The sequence below is a fragment of the Cetorhinus maximus genome, chromosome 1, assembly GCF_964194155.1.
Source record: "Cetorhinus maximus chromosome 1, sCetMax3.hap1.1, whole genome shotgun sequence".
Classification (NCBI taxonomy): domain Eukaryota; kingdom Metazoa; phylum Chordata; class Chondrichthyes; order Lamniformes; family Cetorhinidae; genus Cetorhinus; species Cetorhinus maximus.
In genome coordinates this window covers 69,229,114-69,248,443 of record NC_135879.1, presented here as the reverse complement: position 1 = coordinate 69,248,443, position 19,330 = coordinate 69,229,114, and the positions used below count along the sequence as shown (strand labels likewise).

General features: G+C 44.9%; 1 protein-coding gene across 4 annotated transcripts in view; it reads right to left on the bottom strand.

The window, feature by feature from the left end:
* afap1 (actin filament associated protein 1) overlaps window positions 1-664 on the bottom strand; it is a 284,152-nt gene extending 283,488 nt beyond the window's left edge. For 2 of the 4 annotated variants that reach the window (XM_078542197.1, XM_078542224.1), the window contains exon 1: window positions 515-664. In XM_078542197.1, coding sequence (XP_078398323.1) covers window positions 515-557 — 43 coding nt within the window. In that variant the 5' untranslated portion in view covers window positions 558-664. The remainder of the gene's footprint in view (window positions 1-514) is intronic. The other 2 variants (XM_078542234.1, XM_078542215.1) reach the window with 1 other exon arrangement.
* Between the last annotated feature and the right edge of the window lie 18,666 nt (window positions 665-19,330).

The following is a 19,330-nucleotide window of genomic DNA, read 5'->3' as shown; positions in this document are numbered from 1 at the left end:
AAAATGTGTTGTGGAGATGACTTGTCTATTTAATAGGTTCTGATTTGCAGCGTGTACCATGCAATACCACTTAATTTAAAAAAAAACTTTCAGATATAGGCTGGGATCGGAAACGGCGAACAGAAAGACTGAGCTCAACAACAGAAATTGCCACAAACGTCAGTAATAGTCAATTTTGTTCATATTTCGAAATCCACCCTGCAATCTTTCTATCAGAAAAATGTAAGTCAAATACAGTGCAATACACTGAGTTAATAAAGTCAAACTGCACTGTTACAGCTCTCTCTTACCCCCGAAGCCATAGTAACTGAAGTCAGATTTGGCCGAATCTTTTCCCACATGTCTTCGCATGTACTCGGTACTAACCTTAGTGCTTTCTTAAAAATGACAGAATTGGACACGTTTGAATCTGTCAGTTAATGGGACCATTGGTGCAGTGTAATTTAACTCCAAACTATGATTCCCAGTCAGTTCACCGCAGCGCCCCTGTTAAGTGATGGACAATGAAGCCTACCTTTGATGCACGTTTCCATTTCCAGTTGATTTTTCTGTTCCATGGCTGGCTGAGCAACACAGTTGCGGCTTGCACTGAGTTGCAATGTATCGAGTCGCTCGCGCCGCTGACTGCTCCTCGTCTCGCCCTCTCTTGTCTCTCGCTCTGCAACCACCCAGCCCAGCTGTCAAGATTCCAGAATGAGTGACAGATATTGTGATCCAATCAGAAATGTATATTGATTTAAGGCCACCAATAGGCGTCGGCAAAAGCCTGGAGCCATGGCGGAACAATGCAGGAGGCGGAGATTGACGGGATCCTGAACAAATCAGGGTCCAAACAAAGACCGCCTTACTGCTGGATTGTTTGATGTTACCAAGAACCAATCATAACACGAAAAAGGAAGCTGCTTGCCCAATCACCATGGGCAAGGACGACGTTAGTTATGTTGCAATACTCAGTAACACATTAGGCATCTTTTTTGTGTTGAGTCATTGATATAAAGACTGGATACTGGCCCCAGGGGATGTGAGGCTTGTGAAAATCCAATGATCGGTATAAAAGCGAAATATTGCGGATAGGGTAACTTAATTGTGCAAATACAAATGTGGCAGACCATGTAAATAAGACCATGGAAAAGCGAACAAAAGTGCAATAAAAAGAGAAAATGCTGGAAATACTTCGAGCGAGTGAACAAAATGTGAAGTTTTATGACCAGAGACATAGGATGCACAATAATCAAGGAGGTGTTAAATCTGTACCAGATCTTAATTAGGTCATAATTATAACACTGTTTAGAATTTTGGGTATCCATCATAACATTGGAAAATGTACTATGTAGATTAACCAGGATGTTATCAGGACTGAGGGCTTAAAGTTATGAATAAGAAGTTAGACTTTTATCATTGGAACGATGAACATTTGAGTGATGACCTGATCGTGTCTTCAAGATTATGAGGGGTTATGGTAGGGTAAATGGTAACAGGCTAATTCCAGTGGCCCGTAACAAGGAGGCATAAATTTTAAAATGACCATGAAAATAACTGGGGACAGGTTAGGAGCAAATTCTTCACAAAGAAGGTGGTTGAAATGTGCAATTGCTCGCTGCTTGACCTATGTTGAAGCAAGGTGATTTTTTAGATAGCTGCTTGAACAATAAGGTCATGGGTGAGGAGAGCAGCATGGTGGGATTAGATGATATACATGGAGAGAAACACCAACCCAGACTTCATGGGCTGAGTAACCTGGGCTTTAGAATCTATTGACCTTTGATCCCAGTGTAAATGTCAGGATCTGAACACACCACATTTTGTCACCTTATTAGGTCAATAATGACCGAGGTTGCCATGCCACCAGAAGACCAAAATCTAGCAGAATATGTCAAATCATCACGGGAAGCAACTTAAGAACAAAATAAAACATTATCATAGTCGCTGCAAACCTGGACCCCAAGCTGAGCCCCAGATCTGCCACAGGTTGTGCCAGTAATCCTGGTCCCCATTCAGCATACTGACTGCTCTTCCTTCAGCCTGGAGCACCCACCAATGGCTAGATCCCTGTCTATACCATTGACCTTGTGTGAGGGGGTGAGAGAGGGTGTGTGTGTGTGTTTGGGGCAGAAGGTTGTGAGGGAGAGAGAGAGGATCTGAGGAAGAGAGAGAGAGTGTGAGGGGGAGAGAGAGAGATGGTGTGATGGGGAAAGAGGGAGATTGTGAGAAGGGGGAGAGAGAGAGAGATAGTATGATGGGGAGAGAGAGTGTGAGGGGGAGAGAGAGAGGGTGTGAGGGCAAGAGAGAGAGTGTGAGAGTGGAGAGAGAGATTGTGAGGAGGACAGAGAGAGGGTATAAGGGTGGAGAGAGTGTGGGGGAAGAGAGAGAGGGTGTGAGGGGGAGAGAGAGGGTGCAGGGGGAGAGAGAGCATGAGGGAGAGAGAGATATTTTGAGGAGGAGGGGGTGTGAGGGAGAGGGGAGAGTGTGAAGGTGAAGAGAGAGAGAATGTGAGGAGGAGAATGTGTGAAGGGGAGAGAGAGTGTGAGGGGAAGAGAGTGTGAGGGGAGAGAGAGGGTGATGGGGAGAGGATATGAGGGGGAGAGAGAGTGTGAGGAGGGAGAGGGTGTGAGAGAGGAGAGAGAGTGTATTTGGTGGAGAGGGTATGAGGGGAAGAGAGGGATGAGGGTGTGAGGGGGAGAGGGTATGAGGGTGTGAGGGAGAGAGGGAGAGAGTGTGAGGGGGAGAGAGACAGTGTGAAGGGTGAGCGAGTGAGTGCCCTGAGACTGGGCGTGAGCCGGGCACACACACTCTCACCTTATTGACTCTAATACTCATCCTTATTTGTTACTCATTGTTTTGCTTTTTTGCTAGGCAAGTTGTTTCTCTTTGTACATCTTTTTTAAAATTCATGCGTAATGTTGTGCTGAACTTTATCTTTCTGAAATTTGCTTATCAACCTCTTGAGTGAGAAAAATTTTGAAATGTGGCCCCTCCAGGCGAAAAGGTTGGACAAAATTCGTCTAGATTGTCATTATACAGTGAGGCACCGCAAATGACAGTTTGATGTGAAGTGCTATAGCCAGTTTTGTGCAAAGCAACATGTAATACAGTAACTGAATTCCACACATGCATATCCAAAGATTTGTGGCAAGCCTAATGCATAGATCATTTGAAAACAATTAACCTGTATTTTAGTGTTCCTTATTAAACTATTTAGAAAGAAAAGATCACTGGAATCCACTTGCAAGGCATCCCTCTTTTTGAAGTCAGATCCCACAAATTATTGTCTTTTTCTTTATATTGAGAATATCCTCATTTAATGGCATATCACTAAATGGAGGATGACAGTAAAATCTCCACAAAACTCCAGAAGCAGTCATTGTATAATGATAGCAGACCTAGGACGGAATCATCCCAGATTTGCACTAAGTGAAGTAGTGGGCATGAAAAAAGTTGTTTTATCTGCCGGACACAATGGTTTTCGCGCCGTATCATTCCCTTCCCAATGCACCCGCCTCATTAATAATGTATTCACGAGAAACACGCTGGATCGGTAGCAGATGGCTCAGCCTGCCCTGCCATGACCACAGAGCTTCATCGCTCCGGGCACCATGTTTAAAGCATACCAGAGCACAGCCTACTTCATGTCTACAGACCAGGACTGCTTCAGGCAACAGATGGCCCCGAAAGCAAAGAAGATGGCAGTCCCGAAATTTAGTGACTCTTCTCTTGGGCAGCTGTTGGACACAGTGGAAAGCCGCCACGATGTCCTCTATCCCTGCTCTGGTGCAGGAGGTCCACCAGACTCACCAATCCGGCCTGGGAGCCAGTGGCAGCGACAGGCAGCACCACCGGATCACAGAGGAGGTTAGCTATCCAGTGAAGGAAGAGAATGAATGATCTCATCCATTCCACCAGGATAATCAACCACCTCATCACTCTCAACTCACACACTCACAAACCATCACACATCCACAGGGATCTCATACCTTAAGAGGAACACCACTAATTCTCACACACAGCCTCACATCTCCATCAGGCTCATATCCTCTGGAGCTTGTGTTCTCATCCTGTCTATGGCTCCACTCACCACATAAACATTCCATGCAGTGCCATGCACCCTGCAGACACTCTCTCCATCTGTTTTCATGCAGGAGAAGCTGGCTCACAACAGCAAGAAGAGGTCCCAGACCAGGGTGGAATGGCCCACATTAGGCCCCTCACTCACTTTGATGAGTGTGCCAGTGCACTGACTGGTGAGGACATGGCTCCTGCCTGTGGCGATGGTGAAGTCAATGGCAAACACCCACGTGAGGATCCTGCACAATATCACCCCTCAATGCATGTGTGAGTGCTATCTCTCCTGCTTTTGACTCTGTTGCTATGCGCTAATCATCTCTACTTTGATTCACAGGGAGCTTTGCCAAGCGACCAACGCCTTCAGCCAGCCAGTCCCTCAGCTCTCTCCATGTCCTCACCCCCAGCTAAGATGGCACCTCCTCCGTTGAAGAGCCTGGAAGACCCATCACAGTGCTTACCCACACCTTTCACCACTGCAGAGACACACACCTGGGTGGGACCTGGATCTAGAGCAGGCTCGGTTTCACAATCTGGTGGTCACTGCACAGCCATGTGTTCACAGCAGGAGGAGACAGCTTCGGCCGAGCTCCCTGGCACTCGGAGGACCGGTGGGGAAGAGGTGTCTGTGAGGTCTGAGTCAGATGACAAGCTTCTGGACTCAGCCTTCCAATTCATCGTGGAGAGTCAGCAGAAGGCAGTAGAACATCACGCAGAGCTGTTGGAAGCCATCAACAGAGTAGCATGTGAGTTGGAGGAGTGCATCTGCCTGCTCTCTGATGAAGTGGTGCCCACATGGACGTGCATGGAAGTCTCCATGGCTAGTCCAGCAGAACACGAAGATGCACGCAGACATGCACTCTGTTGCGGTAGCCGTAGGTGAGTTCCTGCCGTGGCAATGCAAGAGGGAAACGGGCACCTCAACGTCCCTCCAGGTGGTCCTTCCCCTGGAGAAGAAAGGCACCCAAAGGGAGGAGGAGCGGCAGCTGGACACCCCTGGGTCACCCACTTAGGAATCTCAGAGGCTGTCCGCTCCCTCTGACTCCCCTTTGCCTGTCACCCCCTCAACCTCATCCTCTGTCAGCGCAGAGGGAGCAGATGGCCCACAGGAGGGCAGCCAAAGCAAGCCGGAGCCCTCAAGGCCTTGGCTCTCCAGAAAACACATGCTGAAGTCATCAGAGGCAACAGGGCCAACCATTGCACAGACTGGCTCCACGCCTGTTGTGGATGTTAGGGCAGCCACTAAAAGAAGCGTTAGGCCTAGAAAAGTTAAGAAATTCTGACCACAAGTGATTGCACGGGTGAACACATTTTGTCACTTTATAATCTGAAAATATATTCACTTTCACTGAGTAATTTGTAATGTTGTCTTTCAGCTTCATAGACAGGCTTTGTGAATCCTCCCACTGCATCCAACCCCCATCCCTACACACCAACGCCCACCACCCCCACCCACCCCCAACACTAGCAGTTCTGCTGTACACAGCCAGACCATGCGTGATTCTGGAGGGAGAAGTGTATGTGTGTGGCAGGGTTTTTCGGAGGTTCGTGCAACAGCTTCCTCCCTCTGAACTTCTTCCTCCCCCGGACTCCTTTCCGCCTCCAAACTCCCTCATCCCCCCAGACACCTTCTCCCCTCTGAACTCCCCCCTTCCTCTGGACATCTTCCCGCTCTGATTTTGTTCCCCCCTCTGACTTTCTTCCCCCCTCTGAACTTCCTCCCTGATACCTTGCTCCCCCACTACACCTGTCTCCCCAATTTGCTGCATTGTCCCTCTGTTACACCCACCTCCCTCTATACTCCTTCCTCCCTCCTCCCAACCTCACACCCCCGACATCTTCTTCATCCCCCTTCCCAACCTCACCCCCCCAACACCTTCATCCCCGCCCTCCCAACCTCACATCTCCCCATTACTCCTCCCTCTCCCACTCACAGCTGGACCTTCCTCTCCCCTCCATCGCCGATTATCTTTAACAGCTCATTGCCAAGACCGTGATGTTCCGAAGCAGACCCAAGACATCAATGGAGACTTCCCACCTTCCGTGAGCTGCTTTGTGGCAGAGCCATGTCCATGAGAATCCATCCAGCTTGCGGTACATGTGCTACCCCAGGATCCGGTATCTGTAGGGTTTCAGCATCTTCTGCTCCTCAGGTGTGCACAATCTGAGCAAGGCCCTAACTGTAAGTCTCAACTTCTGCACAACAACTTGTCAAGATGTGTTCTGGGCCAGCGTGTTTTCCTGCCGGCGTGACAGTAAATCATGGGGGGATGCAAATCGGGTTCACACCGGCCTCCAGCAGGATGCGTGTTCCGATGGCGGACACCATCGGATGATCCCACTGTGCTTTCATGCCATTGTGAAACCGATTTCTGCCCCTCCCACCGAATTGTGCTCCCCACTTGCCATGATGCCCACGGTCAACAGGACCGGACGATTCCACCCCTAGTGTCAAAGTTTTGGGATAATGGTACACCTTGGATATTTCACTGAGAAAACAGCATCAAATTGGTGGTTTGCTTTGGCTGATCAATATGAAGTTGCTGTTATTCAACCCCCGTTTCAGTATCAGCACTTTTTAAGACATTTAATTTTCATTTGCTCTTCCGTTCCATGTATTTTATTCCCACGTGTCAGGTGTTGTGTACAACATCCCAATCCCCCATTGGAAGAATGTACAGTGACCTTGGCTTTGCCAATCTTGTTTTGTAATCAGGCTCAGGGTGGGGGAGGGGTTGTAAACCGAAGCTGATGGACCTTTTTTCCTCTTGTAGAGCGAATGCCTCTTGAAGATTCCAGGCTCCAGGGTTCAGTAGAAAGAGAGTCAGATCAAGTCCGTGTAGTCCCATAGAGGGTGCAAGTAGAAAATCCTGGTCTATTAGTATCCTCACTTTTTCCCCCAATATTCTGGCATCCTCCTCTCCCAAAGCCATTGCATTTTGTGGAGAATGATTCCATGGGTGAGAGTCACCCTCCAGTACTTCATCCAAATAGTATGTGTCATGGGTGAGTGTAGAGAGGATATGTATACCTTTTATGGGATTTCACACTGACAACAGGGCCTCTCACACAGCCAGCAGGGATCACAAAACTACAGGCATTCTGATGGTGAGTCTGCTGGTAGGAATGTGAGTTCAAGCCAGCGCTGCGAAGTCTAGCTAATTTTACCCCAGTAGCAACTGACTGATCAACCTGGGGTGGCAATAGGGGAAGACAATGGTTGGCGGATGGGGAGGTGGGCACACAATAAAGCCTGATTGTGCATTAATTCAATAAGGATTTTCTGCAAGAATCATTGCATAGCACTCACATTGGGTTGGGGAAGTAGTGGGTGGAGGTGACAAATACAGGGTGATTTTCCCCTCCCTAACACAGGAGCCTTGAGGCCAGTTAGCAGTTTCTCTACTGTTAACATGTAGCTGAATCAGCACAGTCTGGAGATTAGACCTCCTGGCTGGAAACTCAGCTAGCTGCTGTTTTTATCAAGCAATGGAAGGAGCTTCATAGGCTCCCATTTTAAAACAGAACGGATGCAAGCTAATTTTCGGAATACAACTGATTGAAGCAATGCCAGATTTAGAAACTTTGAGCGGAAACTTGTTGAGGTGTGGGGAGTCTTGCCTGCCAGCTGGAGAGCCAGTGAGAGACTCACACTGCCTCTTTTCAGGAAGACCCGCTGAACCACAAGCCAATCAGGCAGTGGCGAGACCAGCAATGGGCTTTTGCCTGGAATCAAGATCCCGGGGTTGGAAGTCTCACCTACCAAGTGCTGCTGGCCAATAAAAGGCTGGCAGCTCTTGTGCTTAGCAATGCTACTGGGGAGGCTGTGGCTGCTGCTGGAAGGACAGGCACTGGGGTCCCAGGATCGCGGAGCTACCCAGGCTGCAGACAGGTAATGGGGGCTGGGGAGTGCGGTTCGCAAGCTGGGGTTGTGGGTGAGGAGATCTGCAGCAAGGGCAGGAGGTGGGTCTCAGCGGGCCCATTCCTAATGCTGAGTCCCTCGACCAGGCACTGAGTGCCTTTGACTGAGGGACACAGTGGTAGCTGCTGTGCATCCTCATGGGGACAGGCTCACCCACAGCCGGGAGTGGGATGAGGCCCTTAAGTGGTCATTAATTGGCCGATTAAAGGCCTCAATTAGCAGCTGGGCTGGAAGGTCAACCATGGACCTTCCCACCCATAACCTACGCCTGGTGGTGGCAGGAAGGCAGCAGGGTTCAGATACACCACCATCCCACCTAATTAAATGCCCTTGCTGCCTCCAAGCTCACAACCAGAGAAAGCAGAAGATTCCACCTTAGGAATTTTGTTCTCTTTTATAGAAAAGGGACTGTAATCTTTACCGATTTTATGATATAACATAATTTTAATTAGGAAATAGTTATCTTTGGCACAATGCTTTCCATTACTCGTTCTTAAAGAAAACAACTTCCCAAGCCTGGAGATCTGACACAACGCAATCAGTAAAAATTGATCTAATCATAGTGACTTCTGAACATGTCCAACAGTGTTCCCATGACCAGGATGTAATTCACTTTCGATGCAGGCCGTGTTTTGTTCTTTGTGTTCTGGAGAAATTTTGTAAATGTTTAAATGTTGGTTATGGGTTTAATTTTTGGCCCCATTTTTAAAAGACCGTTCTTCCCGATTTAGATTCTCCCAAATTGAATATCAATGGATGAAACATATTGGAACATAATCCATTCAGTGTCATCAGTGCTAGTCTTAAGACAGCCTTGGGGAGATACACATGGGGAAATGGATAATCATTGATTTTGCTTTTCCCGTGGGAAGTTTCTGGCCTCTACTTTATGCTTTATCAATGCTATAATCAATATAAACTTTGGGCAGAATTTTGCCCTTGGCGTGCAGGATCGGCGGGGGCAGGTGGGGATGGTCGGGAAGCCGTGATTTCAAGCGGGCGAGCCAATTAAGGCCTGCCCAGCATGATATGCGAGTGGCAGCGGTGAACGCTGCCTGTGCGGGTGGGGGGAGGAGGGCGAGCAGGCCGAGCACGAACTTCACACTTGCGTGTGAGAGAGTGCTGAATAACCTCCGTGGGGCACAGAGCTGCCTCAGGAAGATGAAGACATGTTTAAAAAAAAAGTAAAGAGCAGAAAAATGTAATGAAACGTGTCCCCTCATGTGACGCTGTCACATGAGCAGGGACATGTGTTTAATTAAAAAATAAAGTTTTTATTTTATTTTTATTTGTTTTTGGAAACCTCATCCAGCCTGTGGATGAGGTTTCCAAACAAATGCAAAGGCCACTTGGCATTTTCACCTGCCCACCAACTATTAGGTTGAACGGGCAGTGAAAAATTAATGTCAATTGATAACTTAAGCCTTTTAATTGTTGATGGGTGCGCTGTTGGCTCCAGCACGTGCCCGCTGATTGAACTATCATGCGATGACGTCAGCATGCTCGACCAACATCAATGCACGTCATTTCTTGCTCAGTTGGGTCTTAGGTCCCAGCACTCTGGTGTAGCTCATTTGAGTATTATCATTTATATTTCCAGCTAAAACTTTTACAACAATCATTAAAAGTAACAATTGTTCTCTTCAACTCGGCGTTTTCCACAATATCAATTTTTTATAATGGTCATGTTATAGTTAGGTAAAAATGAAAGAGAAGGGATTTGTTCATTATTGTTTGTAACATTTCCAGGATCATTTTCACAGAAAGTGAACCTGAATATTGAAAGAACACTGAGGTGCTGCAAAAACACATAGCTTTAAGTTTGTTACGACTCTGTAGAGGCAGATAACATTTATAAAGATATTCAAACTTCCAGTTCCTAGCTGAAAAAAATGACATGGCAAGATTTCACATTTTAAAGCTTCAACTGGAATGGCTAAATAAAAACTATTGCATAAACACTATTCTCTTATTGTAAATAACATATTTTAAACTACAGAAAGAGACATTCCATTGTATACTTAGCGCCCTTTGCACATTCCACGGAATTACAGTCATTTTAGCAAACAGTTCACAGTTGCTCCCAGCTTCCAGTAGGTTCCCGTATCCCTGTTTCGCTGAGTAGTAACTTCGAGTGACTGTCTCCAGGTGCTTTCCTCAGTTTTCAGAGAGTTTCTTAAATCCACCATCAGCAGTAAACCTGTTCTGATGATTCCTCTTCCCCTTTGTCATGCCAAGGCAAATGTCGCAGAAGCCTTAGATGGCTGCAGGATGCATCTCTTCGACTAGAGACTGTCTCCCTATAGCATCAAACTATGGTGGTTTGCAAAGCCAAGCAGCTTCTTCTCCCTGTTGACTATGCAGAATTGCTGTTGTCTGCCTGAAATATTCATTGATTTGTAGGGAAGCCTGTAACCTGATCTCAAAAATGGTTTCCTCTGCCTTCTTTCCCAAGGCAATATGGAACACATTAACCTTGCAGCCTGGCATCAATGCAGTTAGCTCCTTGAGAGCCCAACTCTCTTTTATCCTAGAAGTATATGGATAGTTGACAGCACAACTATTTACTTTCAGCTGTACCTTCAACTCCTTTCTAGGACTTTGGGAGACTCAGTCTTCTCATTGTCTCCCTGCACCTTTTCTCAGTAAAACAATCTAAACTTTCTTTTGCTCTCTAAACATCAAACTACCCAGGCTTAGTGTCAAGCAGACTGCAGAACAAGTCATATGATCCCCTTCATTTACCCTAAATTTAAAGCTACACTCCCAAAATATAATAATATTATAAACCTCATATTTGTAACAAGTTGCAACTGTAACAAGTTCATCACTAACATTTGGTAATAGGTATTTTTGAAAGGTTTTCATATAAATTTCATGTCATTAATTTACTTGATTTTACAATAGCAGATGACGCTGAACAAGAAAACTTGAAAAAAAGTGAAACAACTAGGTGGTTATAACAGCTATTTACCAATAAAACCCTTTGTTAATCTTAGTCATTAAGGGGTGAGGATGTTTGGCATGCCAGCACATGTGAACCCCTCAGTGTCTGGCATTTTGTCCAGCCATCTGATCTTCAGAAGCTTCCAAAGGCAGCTCAAGTGAAAGTGACTGAGGTTCTTGGTAAGTCTTGCATACATAGAGCCGAGTGGCCAGGACTATTGTTCTATAGACTTTCATTTGGTAGGCCAAGCTGGCATGCCAAGCATCCACACCATATTGAGATAGTCACAACTGAATTGACCGGTCATATAGTCAGAATGCCTGATACGCGCTTACCAACTTGAATCTTCTATGGAAAGCTTGAGTGTGGGGTGTGCTCTCATGACTGTCAAAGGAAGTGGCACAAGGGCACTGTGAAGGCTCCACTTAGGAGTGTTAATATCAACTTCAAATCTGGGAGAAGGATAGATTTGCCCAGGATCCCTGCACCTGGCACATCCAAATAAAAAACAGAAAGGCTTCCTTTGAAGGCAAGTGAATATCAGAGACAGAGAGAAATCTCAAGACGAGAAAATACCAAGACAACAACTCATTCAAACTCAATTGTCTGCAGTATCCTGTCCTATTTGCAGCAGAACCTCCTGGGTACAGTTTGGCCTGAGCAGTCACCTACGTACCCACCGGAACCCTACCAAACACATAAGATGATGAGCATGGTCATCTTCTCTTTGATGACCAAAGAAAGACATAAACTCATTATTTTTATTAAGTGGTTATTTTATCCTGTAGGTAAGACCACATTTATAATTAGTAAGACTACATATTGTGTGTTGTTCAGGCAGATTACTTTTGAAAGACCACTTTTACATTGTAGAAGGTTCAAAGAAGAGTGCCAGGACAATTGTCGCACCGAATGTGACTCTGCATTATGAAGAGAAATGCACAAACTGAACTTGTTTGCAGAGGAACGGATTGAGAAAAGACAAATCCAGTTATTTTAAATAGTGAGCAACATTAACAGTAAAGCCGTAAACAAACTATTTAACTCGGGCAGTGAATATAGCAATTGAGGAAACAAATAAAAAAAGATAAGCCTCAAGGGAAGTTACAAATTCTAGGGATTTGCTCCCACCAAGTAGTAGGCATATGGAACAAACACCTGGTAAAAGGAACTAATGGGTTGTTAAATAACCCCTTAAAATAATTGGATAAATATTTGACGAGGAATTAGATTGAAAGTTATAAGGATAAGGATAAGAAATTATGGAAAGCTCTACATGGTCCTGTATGTCAACCGTCAAAATATTATCTGGGGACTATCGTTGGTTGGGGTTAAATGATATTGATTGTAATGCCAATGTAGAGTTTAAGTTCTCTGGCATTAAAGACTTGCATAAATTTGCATTTCTTCTGCACCTTTTAATGGCCTCAGTTAAGTACTTTTGAAGTGTAGTCATGTCATAATGTAGGAAACACCAGCCAATTTGAGAAAGAAAGGGTCCACAAACAGCCATGAGATAATGGCTAGATAATCTGTTTCTAGTTTGGTTTATGGACACATATTGGCCATGACAGATTATATGTGGCCTGCAAGAATGGGAAACATGGCGGGCTGGGTGACTTAATTAGGTGGGAGCTGGAATTTTGCTCTCTCAACAGTGGGTTCAAATTTATAGATTAACTGAGCGATGTGTTTGTGGTGGGTTGGGCCTCATGGTGTCCATGTGGTGATTCCAACTTGGAATACATTTGCATGCCATAAATACTCATTATATTAAAACTACTTGTGATTATGTCCTACCTTCATGATAAAGTCAGCGACAGACAAGAATCATGGCACATGGTTCACGTTCATTTATAGGTAGCTTGCAACAGTTGGCTTTGTGCAGTTGTGTCTGAGGTCAGCAATTTTCCTTGTTGAGCTCTATGGCACAAGGGAGGGGAGCAGGAGAATGGACTCTTGAATGGAGGCTCAGGACAGGCAAGGGCAAGTCAATGGTAAGGGGTGTGTGTGGAGTGGTGTCGGGGGCATGAAGGAGTGGAAGAGGAATCCAAGGGAAGGCAGAGGGTGGGGTCAGGAGCATGAAGGAGTGAAGTGGGAAAGGGCCTAATGGGCAATGTCGGTACTGTCCAAATGTGTGTCCATCTCAGGGTGTTGGCTGGCAGAGTAGGGCCTTGAGTTCACCTACAACATTTCAATTATCCTCACAGAGAATGAGCTTGGACAATATCTTTTGCAATGTATAGAAGGGAGGGCCAGCTAAGTGTACAAGTTCAGCCATGCCCCACAGACTGGCGAGTAGAACTGGATGTTAACATGAACATTCAATAAACAGTGAAACACAACATTGTTTCTTCCACAATAAGGTCCCTAACTCCCCTGTAACCATTGTTATGAAGATGTGTTATATAAAATATTATTTTATAATGTCATCGGCTGGATATACTTATGTATTGAGCTTTTTTGAAAAGAACACTTTTCCTAAGCAAAGGACACTGGCTTACAGGAGCTATGATATTGCATTTGCGAAGGACACAAGCTGCTTTATGGAGACACAATCTTTGGACCGCTCAGAAATAGGTCACGTGACCCTGTTCTTGGGTGTAAAAATGATGCTGGATTTAAGATAGTCAGAGAGAGACTGCCTAGGGGGCAACTGCCTTACCCCATCTCTCTTTCTTCTGAAACCTCTCTCATCAAAGCTGAGCTGTTTGTGATTTGAAAACCCCACCAGAAGACCTCGTTGCTGCAAGATAAGAGTTCTTAAAGGAGAATTCTAAATCAACTCTACTGTGTCCAGTGAGAAATCCCAAGAGCCAGCAGCTACTGTGGACCAGGGTCCTTCAGCTGCGAACAAGCATCTGGATACTCCAGGATTTTCTTTTTTCTAACTTTACTTGTTACTTGGCCAAGTGTTAAATATCTGATACTTTGAAGAGCTTTACTTCTTTTTTGCCTACTTGTGGGGATTTTTTGTGTGTTTTTTCATTAGTGGGTAATTGGACATTTTTGTACATTTTAAACCTTTTGCTAATAATTTCTGCATTTTTACCTGAGTGAGTTTTAATAATTAAACTAACTATTTGCTTGTTAACTTAAGGAGCCTGGCTGGCTTACTTCTTGCTCAAGCTATACACAGTTAAATATTTATATTGAATTGGCAATATCCCCTCCCTTTTAAATTCAAGTTATGTTATAACCAACTCAGGAGTGGGACAAAGAGAGGAGTCAGTTCACCCCTATTAACCTGGTCATAACACCACCAATGCGTGCCAACCATGAGGCGTGCCAGTACATTTAACTCTCTAACTAAGCTAGTCTCAAAAAATAATGATGATGCACATATGAATGAAGTGAAACTAATGTAATGTGAAATATTTACAAGTGAAATTTAAATTTGAAAAACACCCATGCCACCTTTGTGCTAATAGCAATGGAGTTGGGGAGGAAATTTGTGGCCATAATGCAGAGCCTCCCTGTTTATCCAGGAGGCTCTTTTATAGCTTTCCAACCATGAAATAGGAGCAGAAATAGGCCATTTGGCCCCTTGAGCCTGCTCCACCATTCGATAAGATCATGGCTGACCTGTTTGTCTTTTTGAGTTTTACATTCCCAATAACCTTTGATTCCGTTGCCTAACAAGAATGTATCTACCTCTGCCTTAAAAATAATCAGTGGCCACGTTTCCACTGCCTTCAGAGGCAGAGAGTTCCAAAGTCGCACAACACTCTGAGAGAAAAAAATTCTCCTCATCTCTGTCCTAAAAGGGCAATCCCTAATTTTAAAACAGTGCTGCCTAGTTCTGGACTCACCCACAAGAGGAAACACCCTTTCCACATCCACCTTGTCAATACCATTCAGGATCTTATATGCTTTAATCAAGCCACCCCTCACTCTTCTAAACTCCGGTGGAAACAAGCCCAGTCTGTCTAACCTTTCCTCATAAGACAATTTGCTCATTTCAGGTATGAATCTAGTAAACCTCCTCTGAACCACCTGCAACATACTTACATCCTTCCTTAAATAAGGAGACCAAACCTGCACACGGTATTCGAGATGTGGTCTCACCAATGCCCTGTATAATTGAAGCATAACATTCTTACTTTTATGTTCAATTCCTCTCATAATAAAGGATAGCATTTCATTAGCCTTCTTGATTATATGCTGTACCTGCATACTAACTTTTTGTGACTCATGCATGAGAACACCTAGATTCCTCCGCACCTCTGCATTGTCAGCTGACAGTGGGCTTACCCCACTACGCACACCGCCAGCACTTTAAATTTTAATTGGAATCACGTGTGTCACATCCCTAAGACATGAAAGAGATCATAAACTGTTTAAATCAAACCTCACCATTTTGTTTATTTAAGAAGTGGAGCTTGTTAAACCAAAAGATAGCTGCTACAGGTCACATGATTCAGAAGTTGGCTACAGTTTCTGGAAATTTCCAACAGTGGTTACAGGACAAAAGCTCAACCCTCATCCTTGTGGAATCTCACACTTCTCATTGTGAGGACACATTACAATCAACCAAACCAGGGACCAGCAGACGACTTATCTTCCCAGCCTGGTCCTATAACAATGGGAGTGCAATGGAAACTCATTATACCTGCAGAGGTGCTAAACGCCACCATTTGTCTCCTAAGGTGAACAATGGATTTTGACCAGAGGCATAAAAACTGCTTGTTAGCCTGCAACTGACTCATTAATGGGCAACATCACATGATCTAAGCTTCTGGCCTTTAGAAAGTTTGAATATTACACTTCCAGACTTGCAACTCAGTCTGTTGTTTAAACTCCATTCTGTAAACATCAAAGCATCGACTCCAGGCTGACCACCAGCCTACATCAAGTCTGAGCCTCCTCGGAGCCAGTTTCCCTGGAAAACATCTGCCGAGCAGGTCAAGTCTCTGTATACCAACCTCATCTCATTGTGTCACCACCAACTTTAAAAGAATTCTGCAAAATCCTGCTTCAGCTAGCTGAACTGTGGCTCCTCCATGAAGCAACCCTCACTGGACTCTGACTTTCTGGACCCTGGCTGTGGTGCTTTTTCTGTTAAATCTTTCATGGTTATAAAAACTCTTCTTTCCTATCTTCTTATTGTATGCTTGTGTGTGTGTGTGTGTGTGTGTGCGTATGAAGTTGTGACCACTCTCCGGGTTTGAATGTGTGTATAAATTTTACTTCTGATTTAATACTAAAGAGAGTTTGCTGCGAGTCGCTTTAAAAATTGACCTCACAAACAGAAGGTTTGGGGAAACATGCCACAGCTTATTTCAAAAATTAAAATACCTCTGCTTACGGGTAGATGCGGAAAAAAATAATGGAGCTCAGTTTTACCTCCCTTCCCTGTCCTTAAGATGCAGGAAACAACAAAAAACATGAGAGCAGAAGTGGCACCCATTTCCTGTTCCACCATCAGGAATGGTGCACTGCAGTTGAACTTCCACCCCTTGAGAGAGAGATTAACAAAACATTTGGAATCTAGAGCTTCACAAGTGGAGGTAATAAGTACAAAAGCAGAGAAGTTATGCTGAACATTTATAACATTCTATTTAGGCCACAACTGGAGTATTAGTGTCCAATTCTGGTCACCACACTTTAGGAAGGATGTGAGGATCCTGAGAGGGCGCAGAGAATGGTTCCAGGGATAGGAGATTTCTGCTACCGGGTTAGGTTGCAGAAGCTGGGATTGTTCTCCTTGGAGCAAAGGAGATTGAGAGTAGATTTGATAGAGGTGTACAAGATTATGACAGGAGTGGATAAGGTAGTCAATGAAAAACAGTTCCCTTTAGCTGCTGGTACAAGGACTAGGGCGTTAATAGTAGATTTGTTATGTTAAAGATACGCATGTGAAGGGCATTTTTTTTATTAAGGACTTAGAGCACATATAAAGAGAGCCTGAGCCTGCTTCTGGGCCTGGCCAAAGTGGCCATTAATAGGCCCAGGCAGCAAGCAGTTGAGCGGGTCGTCCGGCCCAACTGTCTGCCCCTTTTCTGGGGCTACATTCATGTCGGGGTGTCCCTGGAAAGGGAACATGCGGTGCCCAATGGTATGCTTGAGGCCTTCTGTGACTGGTGAGCACTGCAAGGGCTGTAGTGCTTCATCAGGCCTGGGAACAGCATTTTAACTTAATTATATCAGATTCCTTTAAAGTTTTGTCTTTTGTTACAGTGCCCCTTTAAGGGGCTGTCAGTTTGTTTAGTTAGTCAATTTGTTAATTAGACTATTTTATTTTATGGTATATTCTAAAGAGCATAAAGGAAGTTGCTGGAGTGCATCATCAGCCCTGGGAATGACACTTTAATTTGATTTCTTAAATTTTCTTAAAAGCTTTCTCTTTTTGCTATAGTGCCACTTTAAAGGGCTGTTAATTGGTTAATTTGCTAATTAGGTTGTAGCCCCTTTTTTGATTATTTGAAGGGGCTGCTCCTCAGGTTTTAGTTGTATTTTGGCCCCACACTCCTGCTCTTTGGTGACTGGGGGGCGGGGTGATCAGTGGACCTCCTCATGGGTCTGCTCCTGGGCCTGGCCAAGATGGCCATTTACAGTTCTAGGCAGCAGGCCATGGAGGAGGTTGTTAGACCCGAGTGCCTGTCCCTATTCTGTGGTTACATTCAGGCCCTGGTGCCTCTGGAGAGGGAGCATGTGGTGTCTGCCAGTATGCTTGACGCCCACCATGATGGTGGGTGCTGCAGGGGCTGGAGTGCATCATCAGCCCTGGGAATATTATTTTACTTGAATTTGATAAGTTTTCTTTAAAGTTATGTATTTTTATTGTAGTGCCCCTCTAAGGGGCTTTCAGTTATTTAATGAGTTATTTATTGTTTTTTAAAAAGCCTGCATGGCTGGTGGGCACTACATGGTCTAGAGTGCATCTTCAGCTCCCAAAATGACATTTAATTTAATTGAGAAGTTTCTTTTGATATTTTTGCTTTAGTTACAGTTCCCCTTTGAGGGCTGGTGAATTAGTTAAGTTTTTAATTTCTTTCTCATTTACTTGGGGCGGGGGGGCGGATCTTTTTCCATCAGGGATTTGGCCTTGAGCCCATCTTTACATAGGTTGTGCATACTTACAGCCTCTTTTTCATTATTTGAGGGTCAGCTTCTTAGTTTTTGTTTGCACTTCATCCCCCATGATCCTGATCTTTGGCCACCCTGTGAAAGTTGGGGTTGGGGGAGCAGATTGGAGGGCCTTCTCGTTGGACTGCTCCAGGGTCTGGCCAAGGTGGCCATAAACAGGTCCAGACAGCAGGCAGTTGAGGGGGTCTGACTGCCTGCCCCCCTACTGTGGCTACGCTTGCACCTGGGTATCCCTCAAGGTGGAGTACATGGTGTTTGGTAGTACATTTGAGGCCTTCTGCAACAGGTGCAGGGGCTGGAGTACATCATCAACCCCAGTAATGATATTTTAATTTAAGTTGATAAGTTTGTTAAAGTTTCTGTTTTATTGTCACTGGATTCCCTTTAGGGGCTGATTCTTTAGTTAATTTGACTGTTTGATTTACTCAGACAGCCTTTTGGTACACTGGGTGAGTGAGTAGGAGGCAGATATACATAGTGCTGTATTCTGTAAATCACAAAGAAGAGTTGTCTTGTTTCATGTTTCACCATCTAGCTTGGGATCCATTTTTTCATAGGGGACACAGTTTTAAGGTTTTGGGCAAGAGATGCAGTGTGAGTCTGAGAAAGAAACTTTGCTCAACAAATGACCTGAAACACTCTGCCATGAGGGGATTGGAAGAAGAGACAAATTATTTCAAAAGGCAATTGGATGAGAACTTGAAGGAAATAAAATTACAGGGCTACAGTGAGTGGGGGAATTGGATGGACTAGATTGCTCTATAGAGAACATGCACAGACTCGATGGGCTGAATGGCCTTCCATGCTGTAAATGACTCTCATACTGGGGAGAACTCTCCTGACATATGCCATGGGATCTTTATGCTCATCTGAGAGAGAAAACGTGGATGTCTCATTCAGAACACAGGACCTCCAACAGTTCTGAATTATGTGCTGCAGTGGGCTTCAATGCATGAGCTTTTAACTTAGAGGCAAAAGTGCCATCACTGAACCATGGCTCATGCAACTGAGACAAAGTCCTGCCTTCACATTAAGGGTACCCTCTATTGTGTTGTGTGGACTACCACCCTGCTAAATGGGATAGCTTTTGAACAGATCTCACAACTCAAAGCAGGGCATCCATGAGCTGATGTTGCCTATTAGTAGCAGCAGCATAGCATCAGCCCAACAATCTGTTACCTCAAACCCAACAATTTCCCCGATTTTACCATGACCTTCAAGCTGGGGACCAACCTTGGTTCAATGAAGAGTGCAGGAGGACATGCCAGGAGCAGCACCAGGCATACCAAAAAATGAGGTGTCAATCTGGTGAT